Genomic DNA, 22,229 nt, shown 5'->3' with positions numbered 1-22,229 from the left:
AGTAAAGAAGCATGATTTATTGAACAGCATCTGATTCTGGGACTTTTTAAATGCACATACATTGTAGTAAGCAGTTTCCACAACTGGAATGAGTAATTTTATTACATTTGATAACTGATACCCAACAACCCTCGATTAACGCACTGACAAATTTCAGTCATCAAAGAAACTGTGGTCTGTACTCGGTTGGGTATTGATGTTCAATTCTGCACCACAAAAGGCATACCACCAGAACACTTTGAATAGGATATATTAGCATCCAGGTTAATAAAGCATTTAATGTGACTCACGTTGTCAAGAACATTGAGACACTGTTTCCACAAAAATCAGTTGGCTGAACAGTGACTATCTTCTCTCCTGAGCATTTGCCTTCACTGTTTATTCCAGAGTTCTCACCTTTCTCACAAATCCATCCCTAACTAATAACTTTTAATAGTCTGGCGGCCTTTAGTGGAAAGGTTGCACATGAAAGAATGATAACTAATAACTCATATTACCATACTGAAGCAGGGGTCATTCCCTCCCAAGAAGGGGGGTTCAAATAATGTCACAACTGGGAAAAAAGTTAGTAGGACTGTTTAGGATTTTATGTGGCTTAAAATTTCTAAGGTAGAGTAATGGGCAGAGAAGCTTCTCCTACTGGCTTCTGCGAACATCTGCAGTGGCACTTGTAAAAAGCACACCACCATATGCAGTGCTGCACATCTGACAGACTGCTCACTGTAATTGATAAACAGAAAAGTTGGAGGTACAGCAGTCATCACTGTTAAGGCTGGCCATGTTACCTCCATCTCTTCCAGACTGAGGTAATGATGCACTATAGCCATTAGACCTTCTACATAAATACATCTATGTCTTGCAGAGACATAACAAATGCTTCTTCTTATGAACGTGATAGAAACTCATCCACATGGGCATTGTATACATCCATGTCAGAATGTCTTCACCCAGTAAAAAAGTCATTCCTTTAAAAACACTAAAGTGAAAAATGATGACTACACAATGAAAGTATCAGGCTTGCTATTAAAGGAATAAGTTTCCATTTCAATTTGAACTCCACAAATTAATTTTCATTCATACTGCACAAGAATCTCTTAAGGTCTTACTGTTGAAAAACATTTTAAAAACAAATAACTGCACAATTGTTTAAAATAGTAAAAGGGTTACACAGGTTTATCATGTGATATACAAAATAAACCAGTCACAAATAAACACAACATTTCTGTCCTATTAGAGTGGGTTAAAGATAAGATTTTAAATGTGGCATTGTGTCCAGGTTGCCCTGCTTTCTTTCGGTTTAGACGTCTTTGTACTCTGCACTGTTTTCTGTTAAGGATGGCACCTGTCTGAAAAGTGACTGTTACAGTGTATATCAGTTTTCATTTATTGCTGAAAAGGGTCTGCACAACCTAGAAAGTAAAAATAAATGTACAGTGTAGTTGATTTCCACAGGAAAGCATATCCAAATGTGTTCCTGTGAAAGCATTTGGTTGTTTTATGGACTAATTCTTCCACATGAGTCCTGCATCTGATGAAAGTTCCATTAGCTATGAGACATGTACTGTGTTTTTCCCCTTCTTCCTTTATCTCTCTAGCACTGTGATGTGCCTAAGAGGGCACATTTACTTTATGGTTTTTTGTAAACATTTTAATGACCACCACCAACTGTACATGTTATGTGTGCTGGTAGTTCAGTCATAGTTTCTTAAGCTCTGGTTGAATATCCTGTGCATTTTTCTCCCATTCTGGAGGAGATCAAACAAGTGGAAGCAAACACTACTTATTTTATGTATTTGTGGAGCTATTTATTTAAGCCTACACGACTACTTGTTAGCATTATTTTGGAGCTAACAATAGGTACATTAGCAACACAATTTTCTTCTGCACTTTCACTGTGTTAGTATCAATAATCTCAATTTGAATTGAGCCATTACAAGTTGATCACAAGAGCACCAAAGGACGACACGTGCAAAATATAGAAGCCAAAGAGCTTTGTCAATTTTCTTTCTGCATTTTCCACACACAATACCCTTTTACAATCAACAATACCGTAACCACAGTTCTCATAGTTTAAGTGCCATGCAGAGTTAGATACTTACATTTTACTTTTAATCAGATAAAAACTGGAGTTATGTGTTCTGACATGGGCAAGTTGAAATTCTGTCTGAAGTCAACAGTTATATCTCTTTGTGAAACTCTTTACATTGGCACCCTCAGGCTCCCACTTAGAATGGGGAGAAGGAAGAATACTGTTTAACATCCCAGTGATGATGTTGTTAGTGACAGATCACAAGTTTAGGTTGGGGATGGGAACTGGCTGCATCACTTGGGTGTGTCATTGCTGTGGGGAAAGTAAATGTTGAAACAAGGCACCCAGTAATTATTTTTGGCAGTGCTATAGCTCAGACAACGAATAACCTTAAGGTCTCATATTGCTTTCATACCAGTTTAACAAAATGTTTTGCATCAACAATAACCCAATGTAACTGACACACACAATTGGTTCTTTCACCCAAACAGATGGCCCTGTTTCACAGGGCTGCATCCCAGAAAAATCTTTGTTAATACCACTTCCTTCCTCCTAAGTAACTGAAATTAGTAATATGAAATAGGGAAAACATTCAGCTATCATTTGATGATGGCCTAATAAGCTATAATCTGGCCTACAACCAAATAAGTAATTTTTTGGACAACATTAGGAAACAGTTTCCTTCTTAATACTGTTAGGTTTTAACAAGCATCAGCATCAATCTCACTCCAGTCAACTGAAAAGAATTACCCTACGGACAGCTAGGACACTTCATTAACCTTTGTTTTTATTCTCTAATTCCAACAAATGAATTCCCTAGTAATACTAACTTTTTCTTGACAAGTGAACACCTTCTTCTAAAATTATATAATTTTTCGATCACTACATAAAACATATACATGTCACAGTAGGGCCTATCACTGAGTACTTAAGTTTCTTCATCTTTACACATTTCACTTGTCTACAAGGCAGATAGCCTCCATGCAGTGTATTAATTCTGCTCTCAGTTATCAGTTTAACTGTTTGGTACAGCAATCATTTGTTAGTATTCTAGCCATTTGCTAAAACGTAAGCATTTTTGACAAATAATGCATGTTGCTGTCACCAACAGCCTTCTGTAACCTAAAATTGGTGTAAATGCCAGCAAAGGCACTCCAGTGGCAATAACTCACACTTTAAAAATTTCTTAAGTAATAGTATTTATGCATAACCATTCTAACCAAATACTAGCTCAAGAACGTTTTCTACTGGGAAAACCATGATTGTTTGAGATCATTCAGAATTAACATAACAATGGAAGATACCACAGTTCCACAATTCAAATCTAACTTCACAACACAGTTGTACTGTGTTGCATTAAGTATGCTTCATGTCTACACAAAATCATTAACATAAATCAGCAATGTCATTACATAATAGTACAGTTCTTTTACCTGCAAAAGAAAATAATGACAGAAGTTCCATCCAGGCTCATTTCTTCGTTCTCTCTGTTCCCTAATTACTTCTTCAAACTTTATCAATGTCCTATTGTATGCTGCCAAAACCAGTACTCTAATTCTTGTCAACATACCCCGCCAAGATTCAGCAGAACGGGACTCTGAGCGAATAGGATTAATGACAGATAAACACCTGAAATACATGCCAGTTTTTCTAACAATCATTCCAATAGATGTACACAGGGAAATACTATTATCTAGGTACCTTTTAGAATACAATGTAACACAATGCAATGACATTAGCCAGGCCATATTCTGCAACTGGCTTGTCTGATCTAAAATGAAATAAGAAGGGAAAGTCTCTCGCCTTGAAACCACACATCCTCTTAAGTTATCAGTGACTGTGTCATTAGTGAATACTCTCTGAAAGCAACAGCAACTGAGTTAAGTATGTAATTTGTAACTAATTTATAAAATTTAGTAATACACATTTCCAACAATATCAATTTTATGGTCTTTTCAACAAGGCATTTCTATTCATTTATTTACTTTATTTGGGAGGGAGGGGAATGTAACTTATTTGCAAATAGGTCTACTACTTTTTAGTTTCTCCATGTCACTCCTGAACTGGTCACATTTATACAGAGTTTGTATCTTAACATTTCTGTTTGGTGCTTTCATATGTGTACCTAATGGTAACCACTTTACAATAGAAAGCACTGTGTTCATATCAAACATACAAAATACCAAAAAATGTTTTAGGCTGTGGTTTTTCATTTTACACAATAAATACACCATGAGCACTTTCAATCCTAGCTCATGTGTTACATTCCTTCCCAAATTTGGCATCAATACTCGTACTGTTCGTGAGTGGTGGAATTTTGCCCTATAGCCGAATACAGAGTTTGATAAATATTTACAAACACTGCAAGGAGAGACCCACGAAAAAACCATTTCATTCAAAAACTGTATGTCATTCAATCCACCTATTGGGCCAAACAAATAATAAACACTGTGGGGGCTATGGTATGTAACCTGAACTGCTAATATTATCATATTCTAATAAAGAACTCACATGCAAAAAGTTTAGATCGTTTCTACTACAAAATTTTCAATGTGTGCCACAACAATGAGGTGCTAAAATGCAATTAAACAGTATTTCTGTCACCTACACTATGTTAAATCATGAAACTAATGATTGATGTAATATATTTACCTGTCAGCATGTTTCGATGCAAAGTCACTTCTAATTTTGTCCAATACGGACGTTCTAAGTAGCAATTTGTTAGTTTTCTTTACATCATAAGTTTCGACAAGCACAATTAACCAGTCGTGAATGTTATGCTGGTTTAGAATTTTCATCCAGTTCTCAATGTCATCACGAACGGAAGTTTTGTACACATCTACGTCCTGGAAGAAGTAAATAATGGAACTTTTAAGTTATTGCACACGGCTTAATAACTGAACATACACAGAAGCCAAACTTACAGAACAATCTGTCCAAAATGTATGGAAGATTGGTTGCTTAGTCAAGTGCCAATCTGAGTCTTTCGGCAATATTTCCTTCGAAAAAGGAATAAATTTGGCTTCAATAAATACACTTTTAACGGCTCTTCCATATGATCTCTTCCACTCCGTAGATTCTTGAGGAATTCCTTTCTCTAACAGGGTTTCAAGACTAGAAACCAATGCTTTATCTCCAGAATCTGCAACGCCACGAATTAACAAATAAACGGAGGCACCTCAAGGATAATGCGGCATTCTCGTATCACACTAACATCATTCTGGGAAGTATCATTGTACTTACATGTAATTATCGGTTTGTTGTCCATAATGTACATTATTCATCTTCCTTGTAACATCTGAAAATAGAGTTAGGAGACAACAAAGCACAACAACTATCGCAAACCATGTTACACCAACTACCATTTCCTAGGTACACATTCACTGTCATTAACGGAAGTTTGTATATGTCACACACATCTCATGGCCTACTTCAGCTTCTATCACAACTTCAAACAGCCACCACTCAAACATTCAACACGCGTGACGTGCATTTCTTACAATACAACTTCGAAGATACACCACTTCTATAGTCAAAGATTAAAACGTACTTCCTGGTAGACGGTACTCTGGAGGTATTATATACCCGTTATACCCATAGTCTAATCTACATAACCCGGAGCTTCAGTATAACAACAACGCGCAGCTGTCAAACTGACGGCCAGTGGATGTCTCGCTGCACATCAGAAGCGAAGCTGTTTTACTTTCATACTGCAACTGTGTCGAACACATGCATACAAGAATGAGTCACTGACATCTTCCTGTTTGTAAATCCACAAATGTAATTTTAACAAGTGCCGAAAATTGCGAAACTCGAGAACGGAATGTTTCGTACAACGCTGAAATCGAGTAAATTATGTAGCAGGATGTGTCATATTCTCGTGCGTAAATGCGATGCTGCAACTGCCACATGTGCACGAGAACGAATCGGAATATCATTCCCACTTTAAACGAGCAAGAATGGACTTCTAACAAGTTAGGAAAATTATGATGCACGAAAAGCAAACATTACGCAGCTATCAAGTATAGTGCAGAATGTACGGTATGCACATACGTAAAAGGTTAAAAAACATTTTTTCCACGGCAATAAATGTAAACGGTTCAAATGGCTCCGAGCACTATGGGACTTAACATCGGTGGTCATCAGTCCCCTAGAACTCAGAACTATTTAAACCTAACTAACCTAAGGACATCTCACACATCCATGCCCGAGGCAGGATTCGAACCTGCGACCTTAGCAGTCGCGTGATTCCAGACTGAAGCGCCTAGAACCGCACGGCCACCACGGCCGGTAATAAATGTAAGAGACGATGACAAATTGCTGTTATGTATTGATGCACAAAGCCGTTTGTAATGTTACTATGCAATCGCTTAATTCAAATGAATTTCGTTGTCTGTTTCCTCACTGTATGGTTTGACAAATGACACTCTTCTGATGAGTTATTTGGGTGGAATCAGGTTTGCATATCCAGAAGCAGTTACGAAAAGGAAATCTAAAAGGATACGGAAAGCCGGAATACATGCGCACTGTGAACACAGGTTCCATTTAAGTAAGTATTGAGGTACAATACAATTTTGTGTGATATTGTTTGAAATTGGTATATACTTCACTTTATGCTGTTTCCTCGCCACAGTTAGTTCATCAGAAAAACCAACAAGGAAAAATCAGAATCACGTATATGCAAAAGAGGTATGAGATTACTTGAATATAGGTTTATTTGACTAAATTTTAGCGGAACTGCGTAAAGAAGTCATAATTTTGCAACTGATTCCTTTCATTAGTTTTTTGCAATTCCTTCCACTAAAAACATCTAGAAACAGAATGTGATCAACAGTATCCGGAAACGTGACTGAAAATGGCTTACAAGTTCGTGGTGCCCTCCATAGATGACGCTGGAATTCAATATGGTGTTGGCCCACCCTTAGCCTTGATGACAGCTTCCTCTCTAGCAGGCATACGTTCAGTCAGGTGCTGGAAGGTTTCTTGGGGAATGGCAGCCCATTCTTTATGGAGTGCTGCACTGAGGAGAGGTACTGATGTCGGTCGGTGAGGCCTGGCACAAAGTCGGCGTTCCAAAACATCCCAAAGATGTTACGTAGGAATCAGGCGAGGACTCTGCGCAGGCCAGTCCATTACAGGAATGTTACTGACGTGTAACCACTCCGTCACAGGCCGTGCATTATGAACAGGTGCTCGATCTTGTTGAAAGATGCAATCGCCATCCCTGAATTGTTCTTCAACAATGGGAAGCAAAAAGGTGCTTAAAACATCAGTGTAGGCCTTTGCTGTGATAGTGCCACGCAAAACAACAAGAGGTGCAAGCCCCCTCCATGAAAAACACGACCACACTATGACACCACCGCCTACAAATTTTACTGTTGGCACTACACACACTGGCAGATGACGTTCGCCGGGCATTCGCCTTACCCACACCCTGCCATCGGATAGCCACATTGTGTGGCGTGACTCATCACTCCATACAACGTTTTTCCACTATTCAATTGTCCACTGTTTACGCTCCTTACATCAAACGAGGCGTCGTTTGGCATTTGCCGGCGTGATGTGTGTCTTATGAGCAGCCGCTCGACTATGAAATCCAAGTTTTCTCACTCCCCGGCTACCTGTCATAGTACTTGCAGTGAATCCTGATGCAGTTCGGAATTCCTGTATGATGGTCTGGATAGATGTCTGCCTATTACACATCACAACCCTCTTCAACTGTCGGCGGTCTCTGTCAGTGAACAGACGAGGTCGGCCTGTACGTGTCCCTTCACGTTTCCACTTCACTATCACATCGGAAACAGCGGATCTAGGGATGTTTAGGAGTGTGGAAATCTCGCTTACAGACGTATGACACACGTAAAACCCAATCACCTAACCACGTTCGAAGTCCGTGAGTTCGGCGGAGCGCCCCATTCTGCTCTCTCACGATGTATAATGACTACTAAGGTCGCTGATATGGAGTACCTGGCAGTAGGTGACAACACAATGCACCCAATATGAAAAACGTATGTTTTTGGTGGTGTCCTGATACTTTTGATCACATAGTGTAGTTTATTACAGTTCAGTACACTTTGTCACTTCCCACAATCTTACATACTTTTTCATACAAGTCAGTAAACCTTTTAAGCACACTTCTTGAAACCCGCTCTTCATTTCTTTCACGAAGATCTTGTTCTCGTTTCCGTATTACTCCATTACGAACTTTCGCAGATTCAGATTATTGTTAATTAAATAATGTAATGGATCAGGTAATAGCCCGTTTACGTAATTTTGGTCGAATTCTTGAGTACTGGTATCGGTACTTCCGCTCATTTATTTACAGACCTTGAAAAATATTAATTTTTATTAATGTTCTGTTCTTAAAAATGTTTCACGTAGACCACGGACCTCTAGGATATTATCCACCTTTTCTTCGGAATTGCTCCGTGGGTGTCTGTATCTGTTGAGAACCTAAATACAGCGATGTAACTCTTTTCACCTCTGTAACGACAGCTGTTCACACATCCTGATACAACATATTTGTATGACATTTGTAAAATGTTATTTAATTAATAATAATAATAAGGCTTGTTTCACTAGGGGTAAGATAGATACTGCCTACAGGAAAATTAAAGAGACCTTTGGAGAGAAGAGAACCACTTGTATGAATATCAAGAGCTCAGATGGCAACCCAGTTCTAAGCAAAGAAGGGAAGGCAGAAAGGTGGAAGGAGTATATAGAGGGTTTATACAAGGGCGATGTACTTGAGGACAATATTATGGAAATGGAAGAGAATGTAGATGAAGACGAAATGGGAGATAAGATACTGTGTGAAGAGTTTGACAGAGCACTGAAAGACCTGAGTCGAAACAAGGCCCCGGGAGTAGACAACATTCCATTTGAACTACTGATGGGCTCGGGAGAGCCAGTCATGACAAAACTCTACCATCTGGTGAGCACGATGTATGAGACAGGCGAAATACCCTCAGACTTCAAGAAGAATATAATAATTCCAATCCCAAAGAAAGCAGGTGTTGACAGATGTGAAAATTACCGAACTATCAGTTTAATAAGTCACAGCTGCAAAATACTAACGCGAATTCTTTACAGACGAATGGAAAAACTGGTAGAAGCCGACCTCGGGGAAGATCAGTTTGGATTCCGTAGAAATGTTGGAACACGTGAGGCAATACTGACCTTACGACTTATCTTAGAAGAAAGATTAAGAAAAGGCAAACCTACGTTTCTAGCATTTGTAGACTTAGAGAAAGCTTTTGACAATGTTAACTGGAATACTCTCTTTCAAATTCTGAAGGTGGCAGGGGTAAAATACAGGGAACGAAAGGCTATTTACAGTTTGTACAGAAACCAGATGGCAGTTATAAGAGTCGAGGGGCATGAAAGGGAAGCAGTGGTTGGGAAAGGAGTAAGACAGGGTTGTAGCCTCTCCCCGATGTTATTCAATCTGTATATTGAGCAAGCAGTAAAGGAAACAAAAGAAAAATTCGGAGTAGGTATTAAAATTCATGGAGAAGAAGTAAAAACTTTGAGGTTCGCCGATGACATTGTAATTCTGTCAGAGACAGCAAAGGACTTGGAAGAGCAGTTGAACGGAATGGACAGTGTCTTGAAAGGAGGATATAAGATGAACATCAACAAAAGCAAAACGAGGATAATGGAATGTAGTCGAATTAAGTCGGGTGATGCTGAGGGAATCAGATTAGGAAATGAGACACTTAAAGTAGCAAAGGAGTTTTGCTATTTAGGGAGTAAAATAACCGATGATGGTCGAAGTAGAGAGGATATAAAATGTAGACTGGCAATGGCAAGGAAAGCGTTTCTCAAGAAGAGGAATTTGTTAACATCGAGTATAGATTTAAGTGTCAGGAAGTCGTTTCTGAAAGTATTTGTATGGAGTGTAGCCATGTATGGAAGTGAAACATGGACGATAACTAGTTTGGACAAGAAGAGAATAGAAGCTTTCGAAATGTGGTGCTACAGAAGAATGCTGGAGATAAGGTGGGTAGATCACGTAACTAATGAGGAGGTATTGAATAGGATTGGGGAGAAGAGAAGTTTGTGGCACAACTTGACTAGAAGAAGGGATCGGTTGGTAGGACATGTTTTGAGGCATCAAGGGATCACAAATTTAGCATTGGAGGGCAGTGTGGAGGGTAAAAATCGTAGAGGGAGACCAAGAGATGAATACACTAAGCAGATTCAGAAGGATGTAGGTTGCAGTAGATACTGGGAGATGAAGAAGCTTGCACAGGATAGAGTAGCATGGAGAGCTGCATCAAACCAGTCTCAGGACTGAAGACCACAACAACAACAATGCACATTTATTACAAGAAACGCGATGTTTTATTAAATCTTTTAACACGTTTTCTATAATAACAAACCAGTAAGAAAACTCGCCGTCACAGATCAGCGGTCTTTGGACATCAAGGGGAAATATATTACTAGGCGTTGTACGTCTCACAACAATTGGAGTCGAAACGATCACAATTCATGTTTCCCCGAACACAGTGTTGCATTGATAGTAGGTCGTCTTCACAGAGTTGCCACTTTTGACTCAGGCTGGTGGGAAGTCGGCTGTGTTGTACCCAAACGGTTAGAATAAAGGGAGATGGAGTCACCCAAGACTTGTGTCTATAGCAGTGGTCGTCGAACAGGGAGGAGGGGGGGGGGGGGGGGAGAGAGATGGAGTCCAGTGGCCAACGCAGGGAAATAAAATTTTCATCAAACCATGATTAGTTATTCTAGTTTATCACTTCCATATTTTGAATATACATATTATACCACACCAAATATTTAGGTGCAAAAGAAAATACTATATAGGTACTACATGCATTCTTCCGAAAAAACTGAAGAAACTGCAAAAAGGTGGGAATTTAAGGAGATGGGACCTGGCTAAACTGACTAAACCAGAGGTTGTACAGTGTTTCAGGGAGAGCATAAGGGAACAATTGACAGGAATGGGGGAAAGAAATACAGTAGAAGAAGAATGGGTATCTTTGAGAGCTGAAGTAGTGAAGGCAGCAGAGGATCAAATAGGTAAAAAGACGAGAGCTAGTAGAAATCCTTGGGTAACAGAAGAAATATTGAATTTAATTGATGAAAGGAGAAAATATAAAAATACAGTAAATGAAGCAGGCAAAAAGGAATACAAACGTCTCAAAAATGAGATCGACAGGCAGTGCAAAATGTCTAAGCAGGGATGGCTAGAGGACAAATGTAAGGATGTAGAAGCGTGTATCACCAGGGGTAAGATAGATACAGCGTACAGGAAAATTAAAGAGACCTTTGGAGAAAAGAGGATCACTTGTGTGAATATCAAGAGCTCAGATGGAAACCCAGTTCTAAGCAAAGAAGGGAAAGCAGAAAGGTGGAAGGAGTATATAGAGGGTCTATACAAGGGCGATGTACTTGAGGACAATATTATGGAAGTGGAAGAGGGTGTAGATGAAGATGAAATGGGAGATACGATACTGCGCGAGGAGTTTGACAGAGCACTGAAAGACCTGAGTCGAAACAAGGCCCCGGGAGTAAACAACATTCCATTAGAACTACTGACGGCCTTGGGAGAGCCAGTCCTGACAAAACTCTACCATCTGGTGAGCAAGATGTATGAGACAGGCGAAATAACCTCAGACTTCAAGAAGAATATAATAATTCCAATCCCAAAGAAAACAGTTGTTGACAGATGTGAAAATTACCGAACAATCAGTTTAATAAGTCACGGATGCAAAATACTAACGCGAATTCTTTACAGACGAATGGAAAAACTGGTAGAAGCCGACCTCGGGGAAGATCAGTTTGGATTCCGTAGAAATATTGGAACACGTAAGGCAATACAGAGCCTACGACTTATCTTAGAAGCTAGATTAAGGAAAGGCAAACCTATGTTTCTAGCATTTGTAGATTTAAAGAAAGCTTTTGACAATGTTGACTGGAATACTCTCTTTCAAATTCTGAAGGTGGCAGGGGTAAAATACAGGGAGCGAAAGGCTATTTACAATTTGCACAGAAACCAGATGGCAGTTATAAGAGTCGAGGGACATGAAAGGGAAGCAGTGGTTGGGAAGGGAGTGAGACAGGGTTGTAGCCTCTCCCCGATGTTATTCAATCTGTATATTGAGCAAGCAGTGAAGGAAATAAAAGAAAAATTAGGAGTAGGTATTAAAATCCAAGGAGAAGGTCGGCCGAAGTGGCCGTGCGGTTCTAGGCGCTGCAGTCTGGAACCGCGAGACCGCTACGGTCGCAGGTTCGAATCCTGCCTCGGGCATGGATGTGTGTGATGTCCTTAGGTTAGTTAGGTTTAAATAGTTCTAAGTTCTAGGGGACTAATGACCTCTGAAGTTGAGTCCCATAGTGCTCCGAGCCATTTGGACCATTTTTTTTTTTTGAACCAAGGAGAAGAAATAAAAACTTTGAGGTTCGCCGATGACATTGTAATTCTGTCAGGGACAGCAAAGGACTTGGAAGAGCAGTTGAACGAAATGGATAGTGTCTTGAAAGGAGGATATAGGATGAACATCAACAAAAGCAAAACGAGGATAATGGAATGTAGTCGAATTAAGTCGGGTGATGCTGAGGGAATTAGATTAGGAAATGAGACACTTAAAGTAGTAAAGGAGTTTTGCTATTTGGGGAGCAAAATAACTGATGATGGTCGAAGTAGAGAGAATATAAAATGTAGACTGGCAATGGCAAGGATAGAGTTTCTGAAGAAGAGAAATTTGTTAACATCGAGTATAGATTTAAGTGTCATGAAGTCATTTCTGAAAGTATTTGTATGGAGTCTAGCCATGTATGGAAGTGAAACATGGACGATAACTAGTTTCGACAAGAAGAGAATAGAAGCTTTCGAAATGTGGTGCTACAGAAGAATGCTGAAGATTAGATGGGTAGATCATATAACTAATGAGGAGGTATTGAACAGGATTGGGGAGAAGAGAAGTTTGTGGCACAACTTGACTAGAAGAAGGGATCGGTTGGTAGGACATGTTCTGAGGCATCAAGGGATCACCAATTTAATACTGGAGGGCAGCGTGGAGGGTAAAAATCGTAGAGGGAGACCAAGAGATGAATACAATTAACAGATACAGAAGGATGTAGGTCGCAGTAGGTACTGGGAGATGAAGAAGCTTGTACAGGATAGAGTAGCATGGAGAGCTGCATCAAACCAGTCTCAGGACTGAAGACCACAACAACAACACATAGTGAGCAACTTTCCGTACACAAGCAAGTAATGTGGCTAGGGCCATCACAGTAGCATCACAAGTCTTTTTTTCTGATTTCCAGGGATGTTTTCTAGGCATCTTCATGCCCTAGTATCTGAAACAATACCAAGTGGTTGCAGCAGTCCATTTTCAGTGGGGCTCATGTACTAGGCCAAATACAACAGAACAAAGATTCTTTTATATAATGTAAATTTATTAGTTCAAGATTATCACAAAGGGATAAAATGGTGGTCGGCAGCTTTGCACATAAAAGGGTTTAGAATTCAGTTTTATCTGACTTTTCCCGATCAGGTGCCACGTCGGTAATAGCGATCCACAGAAGAAACTATCAAACTGAAAGAAATAACAAGGAGTTCCATTTTCAGGGCAAACGACGTTGTTTAAATTCTGAAATTGTAAAATATAATTGCTCTTCATACAAGTAAGGTAACAAGACTAATACAGGGTGTTACAAAAAGGTACGGCCAAACTTTCAGGAAACATTCCTCACACACAAAGAAAGAAAATATGTTATGTGGACATGTGTCCCGAAACGCTTACTTTCCATGTTAGGGCTCATTTTATTACTTCTCTTCAAATCACATTAATCATAGAATGGAAGCACACAGCAACAGAACGTACCAGCGTGACTTCAAACACTTTGTTACGGGAAATGTTCAAAATGTCCTCCGTTAGCGAGGATACATGCATCCAGCCTCCGTCGCATGGAATCCCTGATGCGCTGATGCAGCCCTGGAGAATGGCGTATTGTATCACAGCCGTCCACAATACGAGCACGACGAGTCTCTACATTTGGTACCGGGCTTGCGTAGACAAGAGCTTTCAAATGCCCCCATAAATGAAAGTCAAGAAGGTTGAGGTCAAAATGGTTCAAATGGCTCTGAGCAAAATGGGACTTAACATCTGAGGTCATCAGTCCCCTAGACTTAGTACTACTTAAACCTAACTAACCTAAGGACAACACACACATCCATGCCCGAGGCAGGATTCGAACCTGCGACCGTACTGGTCGCGCGGTTCAAGACTGTAGTGCCTACAACCGCTCGGCCACCCCGGCTGGCAGGGTTGAGGTCAGTAGAGCGTGGAGGCCATGGAATTGGTCCGCCTCTACCAATCCATCGGTCACCGAATCTGTTGTTGAGAAGCGTACGAACACTTAGACTGAAATGTGCAGGAGCTCCATCGTGCATGAACCACATGTTGTGTCGTAATTGTAAAAGCACATGTTCTAGCAGCACGGGTAGAGTATCCCGTATGAAATCATGATAACGTGCTCCATTGAGCGTAGGTGGAAAAACATGGGGCCCAATCAAGACATCACCAACAATGCCTGCCCAAACGTTCACAGAAAATCTGTGTTGATGACGTGATTGCACAATTGCGTGCGGATTCTCGTCAACCCACACATGTTGATTGTGAAAATTTACAATTTGATCACGTTGGAATGAAGCCTCATCCGTTAAGAGAACATTTGCACTGAAATGAGGATTGACACATTGTTGGATGAACCATTCGCAGAAGTGTACCCGTGGAGGCCAATCAGCTGCTGATAGTGCCTGCACACGCTGTACATGGTACGGAAACAACTGGTTCTCCCGTAGCACTCTCCATACAGTGACGTGGTCAACGTTAACGTGTACAGCAGCAACTTCTCTGACGCCGACATTAGGGTTATCGTCAACTGCACGAAGAATTGCCTCGTCCATTGCAGGTGTCCTCGTCGTTCTAGGTCTTCCCCAGTCGCGAGTCATAGGCTGGAATATTCCGTGCTCCATAAGACGCCGATCAATTGCTTCGAACGTCTTCCTGTCGGGGCACCTTCGTTCTGGAAATCTGTCTCGATACAAACGTATCGCGCCACGGCTATTGCCCCGTGCTAATCCATACATCAAATGGGCATCTGCCAACTCCGCATTTGTAAACATTGCACTGACTGCAAAACCACGTTCGTGATGAACACTAACCTGTTGATGCTACGTACTGATGTGCTTGATGCTAGTACTGTAGAACAATGAGTCGCATGTCAACACAAGCACTGAAGTCAACATTACCTTCCTTCAATTGGGCCAACTGGCGGTGAATCGAGGAAGTACAGTACATACTGACAAAACTAAAATGAGCTCTAACATGGAAATTAAACGTTTCCGGACACATGCCCACATAACATCTTTTCTTTATTTGTGTGTGAGGAATGTTTCCTGAAAGTCTGGCCGTACCTTTTTGTAACACCCTGTATAAATGACTTACCATCTATCAGACGACTCGAAATTAAAAAAAAAAATTTACTACAAAATAACGGAACAAGCTTCCTCTGCCAATGTCACTGATAACAGAGATGATGTATATTCGAACTAGTCTGTATATTAGAACTAGTCAGCAACACTGTTCAGGGCAAAAACAATGCAATGGCCGCTCTTCCCGTTCTGGCCACTTTACCACACCTTCCCCTAACGATCTTACTATTCACTATATGAAGATGGCATCTGTTCTTTCTAACATGTCCGAAAGAACAGATGCCTTTGGTGACCGTGCAGCTCTCTAGAATGAAATTACAATTACATCAATACCATTAGCTGCTGACGGGGGTTGATATACATCAATGAGGATAGTTGAAAATGTGTGTCCCGACCGGGACTCGAACCAGGGATCTCCTGCTTACATGGCAGACGCTCTATCCATCTTTTTTTTTTTTACTAATTTATTTATTTTTATATATTTGTTGAGATCACATAGGACGCCCTCCAGGCGAAAAACAATTATGTGTAATTACCATCAATAACAAACAAAATAAAGAGGGAATTACAGAATTTAAAGAAAACGGCCTCCTAGCAGAACAGACAAAATGGCATCCGCGTCCCGCCAACTTGTGGGTAGACGCGCTCTGAATTCCAAGGCAGTCAGGTTTGTTCCAGGCACGTCTTCACGAAGAATGTTGCATTTGCCGATATATTGGATCGAGTCTTGGTATTACACAATCCCACTGAATTCACCATCTCATACCTGGGACACCCCAGCTGCAGGAGGGATCGAAGAAGGCACTACCCAAAAAGTTGGCATAGTACTGACGGTACCGCGGATGGTGCACGAGAAAAGTAAAGTGATCTTGCAGGAACGTCCAAAAATCAAGAACACTCTCATCACCTTCATGGAACAAATAAGAGATCGAGAGGCCTTTTATCCGGTTCACAGCGTTGGTCTTCGTACGTGGGAAATATGTCTCATCTAGGAACAGAAGAGATTGCGGTGTAATGGCATGGGGAACCGTACGTAGAAGAAAGGCAAGTATCTTCTGAATCAGCTGCCACACCTCTGCAGAAGATCCACACATCAGTTCATATTCGTCCGTATCAAGAGTGTGTCAGCGAGGACACAGCGGCGAATCTGTCATTTTTATGTCATGTAGACGAAGTTGTGTCACGTATTTTCCATTAACGACCAGATACCAGGTCGCACGAGCGCTCGTGTGGAGGAGGATATGGTGCACAGAACGCCAAACCATGGGCCATGCGATCGTTGGATGTCAGCTTTCGACAACATTCCTAGTATGATTTCTCACCATTAGGGGGTAAACATCACGTGCAGTAGGGTTTCTTGTACTAGTCAAGTCGGCATGGACATAACTGTATTCGATGAAAAAGGTCCTGACATGTGAGAGCGAGGAAGAAATATGGGCTACTGCAACAGGTGCCACTCGAAAGGGAGGGGCCTGTTCCCGATAATCCGGTTCGGGGGCGGATCTACGACTTAACAATCGTACTTACATAAAGGGCAGCTGCTCTCGCTTGGGCGTTGACAAGGCCGAGGCCGCCATCTCGAGGAGTAAGTGTCAGCGTGTCGTAGCGTACTTTGAGGATAAGACCGGCGCTTACAAAGTAGCCGAACGTCGCCTGAAGTCTGTGTGCCATTGCCTTTGGCATCGGTAAAATCTGTGCTAAATGGGGCAGTCGCGAGACTAGATGAGTGTTAACAAAATCCACCCTTTGTAACATGTCCAATGCTCTCAGGAGGTTGCCACGAACGTTCGCGCGGATAGCTTGAAGCAGGCGTTTATAGTTAAATGAGATCGTGCGCTGTATATCACGCGTGAAGATGATCCCCAAACATTTGAGCTTATCTACTAATGGCAATGGAGCCACACTCTCTGCTGGAAGACCTCTACCTACGGACATAGCACTAGATTTCGTCAGGTGTACACGGCTGCCCGCAGCAGTCCCGTACTGGTTGACCCATGCCAGTGCCTCTCGCACTTCATCCTCCGATAGAACCAAGAACCCCACGTCATCTGAATAGGCGCGGCAGATGAAAGCACTCCCCCTCATTGTTATATCTGTGAGCCGGCTCCTCAAACCGTGTAACAGTGGCTCAAGGGCGATCGCTAAAAGCAGCATCGACAACGGACATCCTTGACAGACCGACCGCATGACATTAATAGTGCCCGCCACACGGCCATTGACCAGCACTCGCGACGTGGCACCTCGGAGGAGCCGCAAGACGATGTGTATAAACCTGTGGGGAAAGGCCATCCGTCGGAGTATGTTTTCTAGAAAGGCATGACTCACTCTATCAAAGGCGTGGTCGAAGTCCACTGTCACTAAGGCACCGCGACGGCGTCAGGTCGTAGCCAGTGCTATGACGTCACGGTAATCGCTGAGTACCGTCTGAATGATACTATCATCACCAAAGCACATTTGATCCAGAGAGATGACTTGAGGAATGACGCGCCGAAGGTGAGCGGCAAGAATCCGGGTAAAAATCTTGAAGTCACAATTTAACATGGTCAACGGCCGATAATGCCCAACTCCCCGACCTCCCGATGGCTTGGGGCCGGGATAAGCAAGCCTTCTACGAATTCGGATGGGAGGGGAAGGTCAGGGTTCATCAGTTCTTGATACATCGCAGTCCAGCGTGAGCCCATGATGTCGTGGAATGTGCGATAAAACTCCAGCCGGAACCCATCTGGACCTGGGGATTTATTTGCCGCACTCTTATGAAGAGCATCGGCGACGTCACCAGACGTAATTGTCGCTGTGAGAATCTCCGCAGCAGCCTCATCCAGGGTACCCGTCAAGGAACGGAGGACATCAGTCGTTACCGATATGTTCTGGTCCTCTGCTGCATAGAACTGGTTGTAGTGATCCACAAAGACTTTTACGATATCATTCTGGGACGTCAATCGACGACCATCTGGCATGTCGAGGGCGTTGACCAGCTTTCTCCCACACCGCTGCTTCTCTCGGATAATATGATCCATGGACAGGGGCTTTCCTAGTACACAATCGTGACATCTTGCGCGTACTATTGTGCCTTCAAGGCGGTGACGCATAAGAGAAATTATCTTCACCTTAATACGTTGAATTTCAACCTGTCGTTGAACAGAGGGGGCATGGTTTGAGAGTTCCCGGAGAATTGTGAAATAGTATTCCACGGTATGTCGTTGCCACAGCATTTTGACGCGACCGTAATTCATCATCGAACGACGTAAAGCAGGCTTGGTGCAGTCGAGCCACCACCGGAGTGTAGAAGGATATGCTGGAGGGCGTCTCACACAGCTGTTCCACGTCGTTTCTACGACCTGTCTGCATTCCGGATCCTTGAGATTGGCGACATTCAGATTCCACAGGTCTCGACTGCGCCACACCTTCTGCCTCTGCAGCGAAACAGTGCAAATGTAGGCGATATGGTCGGAAAAGGCGGTAGGCCATAACTCAGCGTCGAGCGTGGCAGTTAAGATTCCTTGGGAAACGTAGACACGGTCAAGACGACTTGCTGAATGGCTGGTGACGTACGTAGATCCAGGCCGGTCACCATGCAAGCAGTACCAAGTATCGGTAAGGTTCAGTTCATGCACGAGCAGCTTGAGTTCCTGGCATGTGGTGAAATGCGGATGTTGGTCCTTCTGGGATAACAAACAATTGAAGTCGCCGCCAAGAATAATATGGTCGTAGCGGCCTACAAACAAAGGAGTGACCTGTTCTGAATAGAATCGCGACCGTTCCTGTCGCTTGGCCGTGCCCGAGAGAGCGTGAACATTGATGACTCGGACACCGTGGAAAGTCACAGCAAGACCCCTAGCCGATGGTAGGTAAATCAGTCGTCTACCTCAATGCCGTCCTTTAAAAGAATAGCTGTCCCACTGCCTCCGTCAGCACATGGCGTGAGGTAGGACACATAGCCATAGACATTAGGAAACGTCGCCATGCGAACTTCCTGCAAAAGGGCAACATCGAGGTCCGACGCCCTCAACATTTCACGGAGCAATTGTAGTTTGACAGGGTGGCCAATAGTGTCGACATTGATGGAGCTAATCCTGTAAGCTTGTCGAGGAATTGGAACTACTGGGACGCTCACGGAGGCACGAAGAACTGCAGCGAACAGAAATGTTGTCCCAGGAGGCTGCACATCCCCATCCAGCAACTCTGTCGATTAGCTGTCGTGGGTTTGAGCAGCAGCATTCGCTGCTGTCTCAACAGTGGGTGTTTCGTCGTCTACATCGTCAGACCACGCAAAGGTGCGTGGATAGTGTGCGTCCGATGGTGTACCTGTGGAGTCCGAAGGCGGCGTCACGTCGGCAGTGGAAGAGTGGTGCTGGCTCAGCTGGTGTTCAACGTCCATAGGTACAGCGCCTGGTGCATGCAAAGATGGTTGTACCTACGACGGGGTGCAGACTGGTGCTTCCACCACGGAATCGTCCATCGGGGCAACATCTTGATAGGTGTGATCCTCATCGTCTTGAGACTGCTTCCTGCAGATGTCAGATGGGGCGATCCGCCGTTTCCGACGTCTCTTCGGCGACCGTTGCTTGCGCACGTGATCTTCAGTGTCTGAAGACGCCTGGGGATCCAGATGTTAGGGCACAAAAGCATCGGTGGGCACAACCGTGGAGTCAAGGGCCGTCCCCTGTCCCAGAGATTGCTCACTAATGCACGTGTCGGGACCGTAGTGGTCGCGCGGTTCCAGACTGTAGCGCCTAGAACCGCTTGGCCACACTGGCTGGCAGCGCATAGTGTAATAGGGGCTTAGGGCTTAACTACTGACAACATTGCACTTTCTTTACCTGCTGGAGCTTCCTAGGACTTTCTTCAAGCAATCTTTTATTCCCTGGATATTTGTCTCGATACCAATGATTCTATAAGAGGCTAGGCTACGCAGGCGTGAACGAGATTGCATTCGGGCAATCGCAGAATCGTTTTGTTGCGACAATGATGTTGTTCAAAAGTACGGGCATGGACGGTCGAAAAATCGGCTGATAATAAAATATCTAGCAACAACCAAAATTATCGACCTGTTGTTGTCGCCCGAGTTCACACATACAATTTAGCATGTCTGTCCTGTTGCTCGCATTAACTGCCCAGAGGGCAGGACGTGCGACTGAAATGATCGCCGACAGAGTGCGATGCTAAGTTAAGCTGCGCCAGACACTGCACGTGGCAGACGACGCACGTATGTGAAACACAAAATCCAATGGGGCACTGCACAATGCAGGCAGCCAAGGTGGAAGCAGGGCAGAGGCCGGCGCTGGCTGTGTTGTGTGGCGTGCACTGTGCTCTGACCAGCAGAGGCGCCACTGATATGCTCCGTCTCTCTCTCTCTCTCTCTCTCTCTCTCTCTCTCTCTGCCGTGGGAAGTTTGGAGCTACCGTTCTTTTTTTCTGAATCACTGATTGTTCACTCCTTTGAAAGATTCAACTCTATGTATCAGTTCAGGAGCGGATCCCCCATCTCTAGTCGGTACACGTCGAAGGGCGTCCTGAACGAGGGTCATCTTTAACTTACGTCCGGTCATTTTTATACCGTCTGAACCATTTGGAACACCGTGTATGGCTTAAGCACTCATCACCGTATGCTTCTTCCATTATATTGTGTGTCTCCATGAAGGTTTTCTTGAGTTACACGCAAAATTTAATGCAGACACGTTGCTCCTCGAACTCCACCATCTCGAAATTCGCAAACTTTGCGACACAACGTTCTACTTAATATAGCACTGAACATTAACTAACAGACATACAACAAATGAAACTGCCGGCAGTTACACATTAAACACAGGCGCACGGAGGGTTGCCAACCGCATTTTGCTACAACACACGATTGGCGCGAAATTACGAATGTTCTCGAATTTTTTGAATAGACCTTGTATATCCCTCATGTTACTGAACTTCAAGATGGCCCAAACTCTTTTCCTATAACTCTCTGACAGCCCACGTTTTGCGTGTGGGAACGTCATCCAATTCGACCGAAGAAGACAAAATGATCTGATTTCGGTCGACCATATCCTTAAGTTTATATGTTTGGGCGCTGAATTCGGTTATACTGAGACTGCGCCGATGTCGGTCGTCGACGTAATCCCCCGATGTCGCTGCCACTGTGGCTGCAGTCTTCAAACGCATCACAGATTATGGATCAATCGACACAGTCGGTAAGACAGAAACGAAATGATCAGAAACCTTCGAAATGTCGTGGTGCAGAAGATCGTTGAAGACCAGATGGACTGAGCGAGTAAGGAACGAAGATTTGGTGCATCGAGTCGACGGAAAAAAAGTCTAGTAAAAAGGAATGAAGCGATGGGAGATAATGGTAGGGAACATATTAAGATACGAGTCATTACGCAGAACAATAGTTGAAGAGATGATAGAAGGGAAGAATCACAGAGGCTGACCTAGATATGAGTACAAAATATTTCAGATCATCGGTGATGTAGGATGCAGCAGTTATACTGAAATGAAGAGGGTAATAGCAGACGACATGAATAGAGAACTGCATCAAACCATCCTTAGGGATGATGACCAACACCCACACAACAATTAAGAGGAAAATATGTTTTGAAATTGTAGCTAGAATTTGCGCTCTATTTCTAAGATCGAGAAAGAACCAATTATGCAAAAATATTTAAGTACAATAATCCAGTAACACGTTCAAGGCAAGTGAAAGATCAGTCCTGTAGGTTATATAAAGACCTGAGACAACACCCATCAAAAT

At 42.8% G+C, this 22,229-nt stretch overlaps 1 protein-coding gene across 3 annotated transcripts in view; it reads right to left on the bottom strand.

The window, feature by feature from the left end:
- Positions 1-5,513, bottom strand: part of LOC126183567 (trafficking protein particle complex subunit 10) — a 150,322-nt gene extending 144,809 nt beyond the window's left edge. The window contains exons 1-4 of one of the 3 annotated variants that reach the window (XM_049925645.1): positions 5,273-5,513; positions 4,954-5,171; positions 4,682-4,875; positions 3,463-3,658 (exon numbers count right to left, since the gene is read on the bottom strand). In XM_049925645.1, the coding sequence (XP_049781602.1) occupies positions 3,463-3,658; positions 4,682-4,875; positions 4,954-5,171; positions 5,273-5,306 (642 nt within the window). In that variant the 5' untranslated portion in view covers positions 5,307-5,513. Of the gene's footprint in view, positions 1-3,462; positions 3,659-4,681; positions 4,876-4,953; positions 5,172-5,272 lie in introns of those variants that run through there. The other 2 variants (XM_049925646.1, XM_049925647.1) reach the window with 2 other exon arrangements.
- Between the last annotated feature and the right edge of the window lie 16,716 nt (positions 5,514-22,229).

The sequence above is a fragment of the Schistocerca cancellata genome, chromosome 4 (genome assembly GCF_023864275.1).
Source record: "Schistocerca cancellata isolate TAMUIC-IGC-003103 chromosome 4, iqSchCanc2.1, whole genome shotgun sequence".
Taxonomy (NCBI): domain Eukaryota; kingdom Metazoa; phylum Arthropoda; class Insecta; order Orthoptera; family Acrididae; genus Schistocerca; species Schistocerca cancellata.
This window is presented reverse-complemented; position numbering and strand designations above follow the sequence as displayed.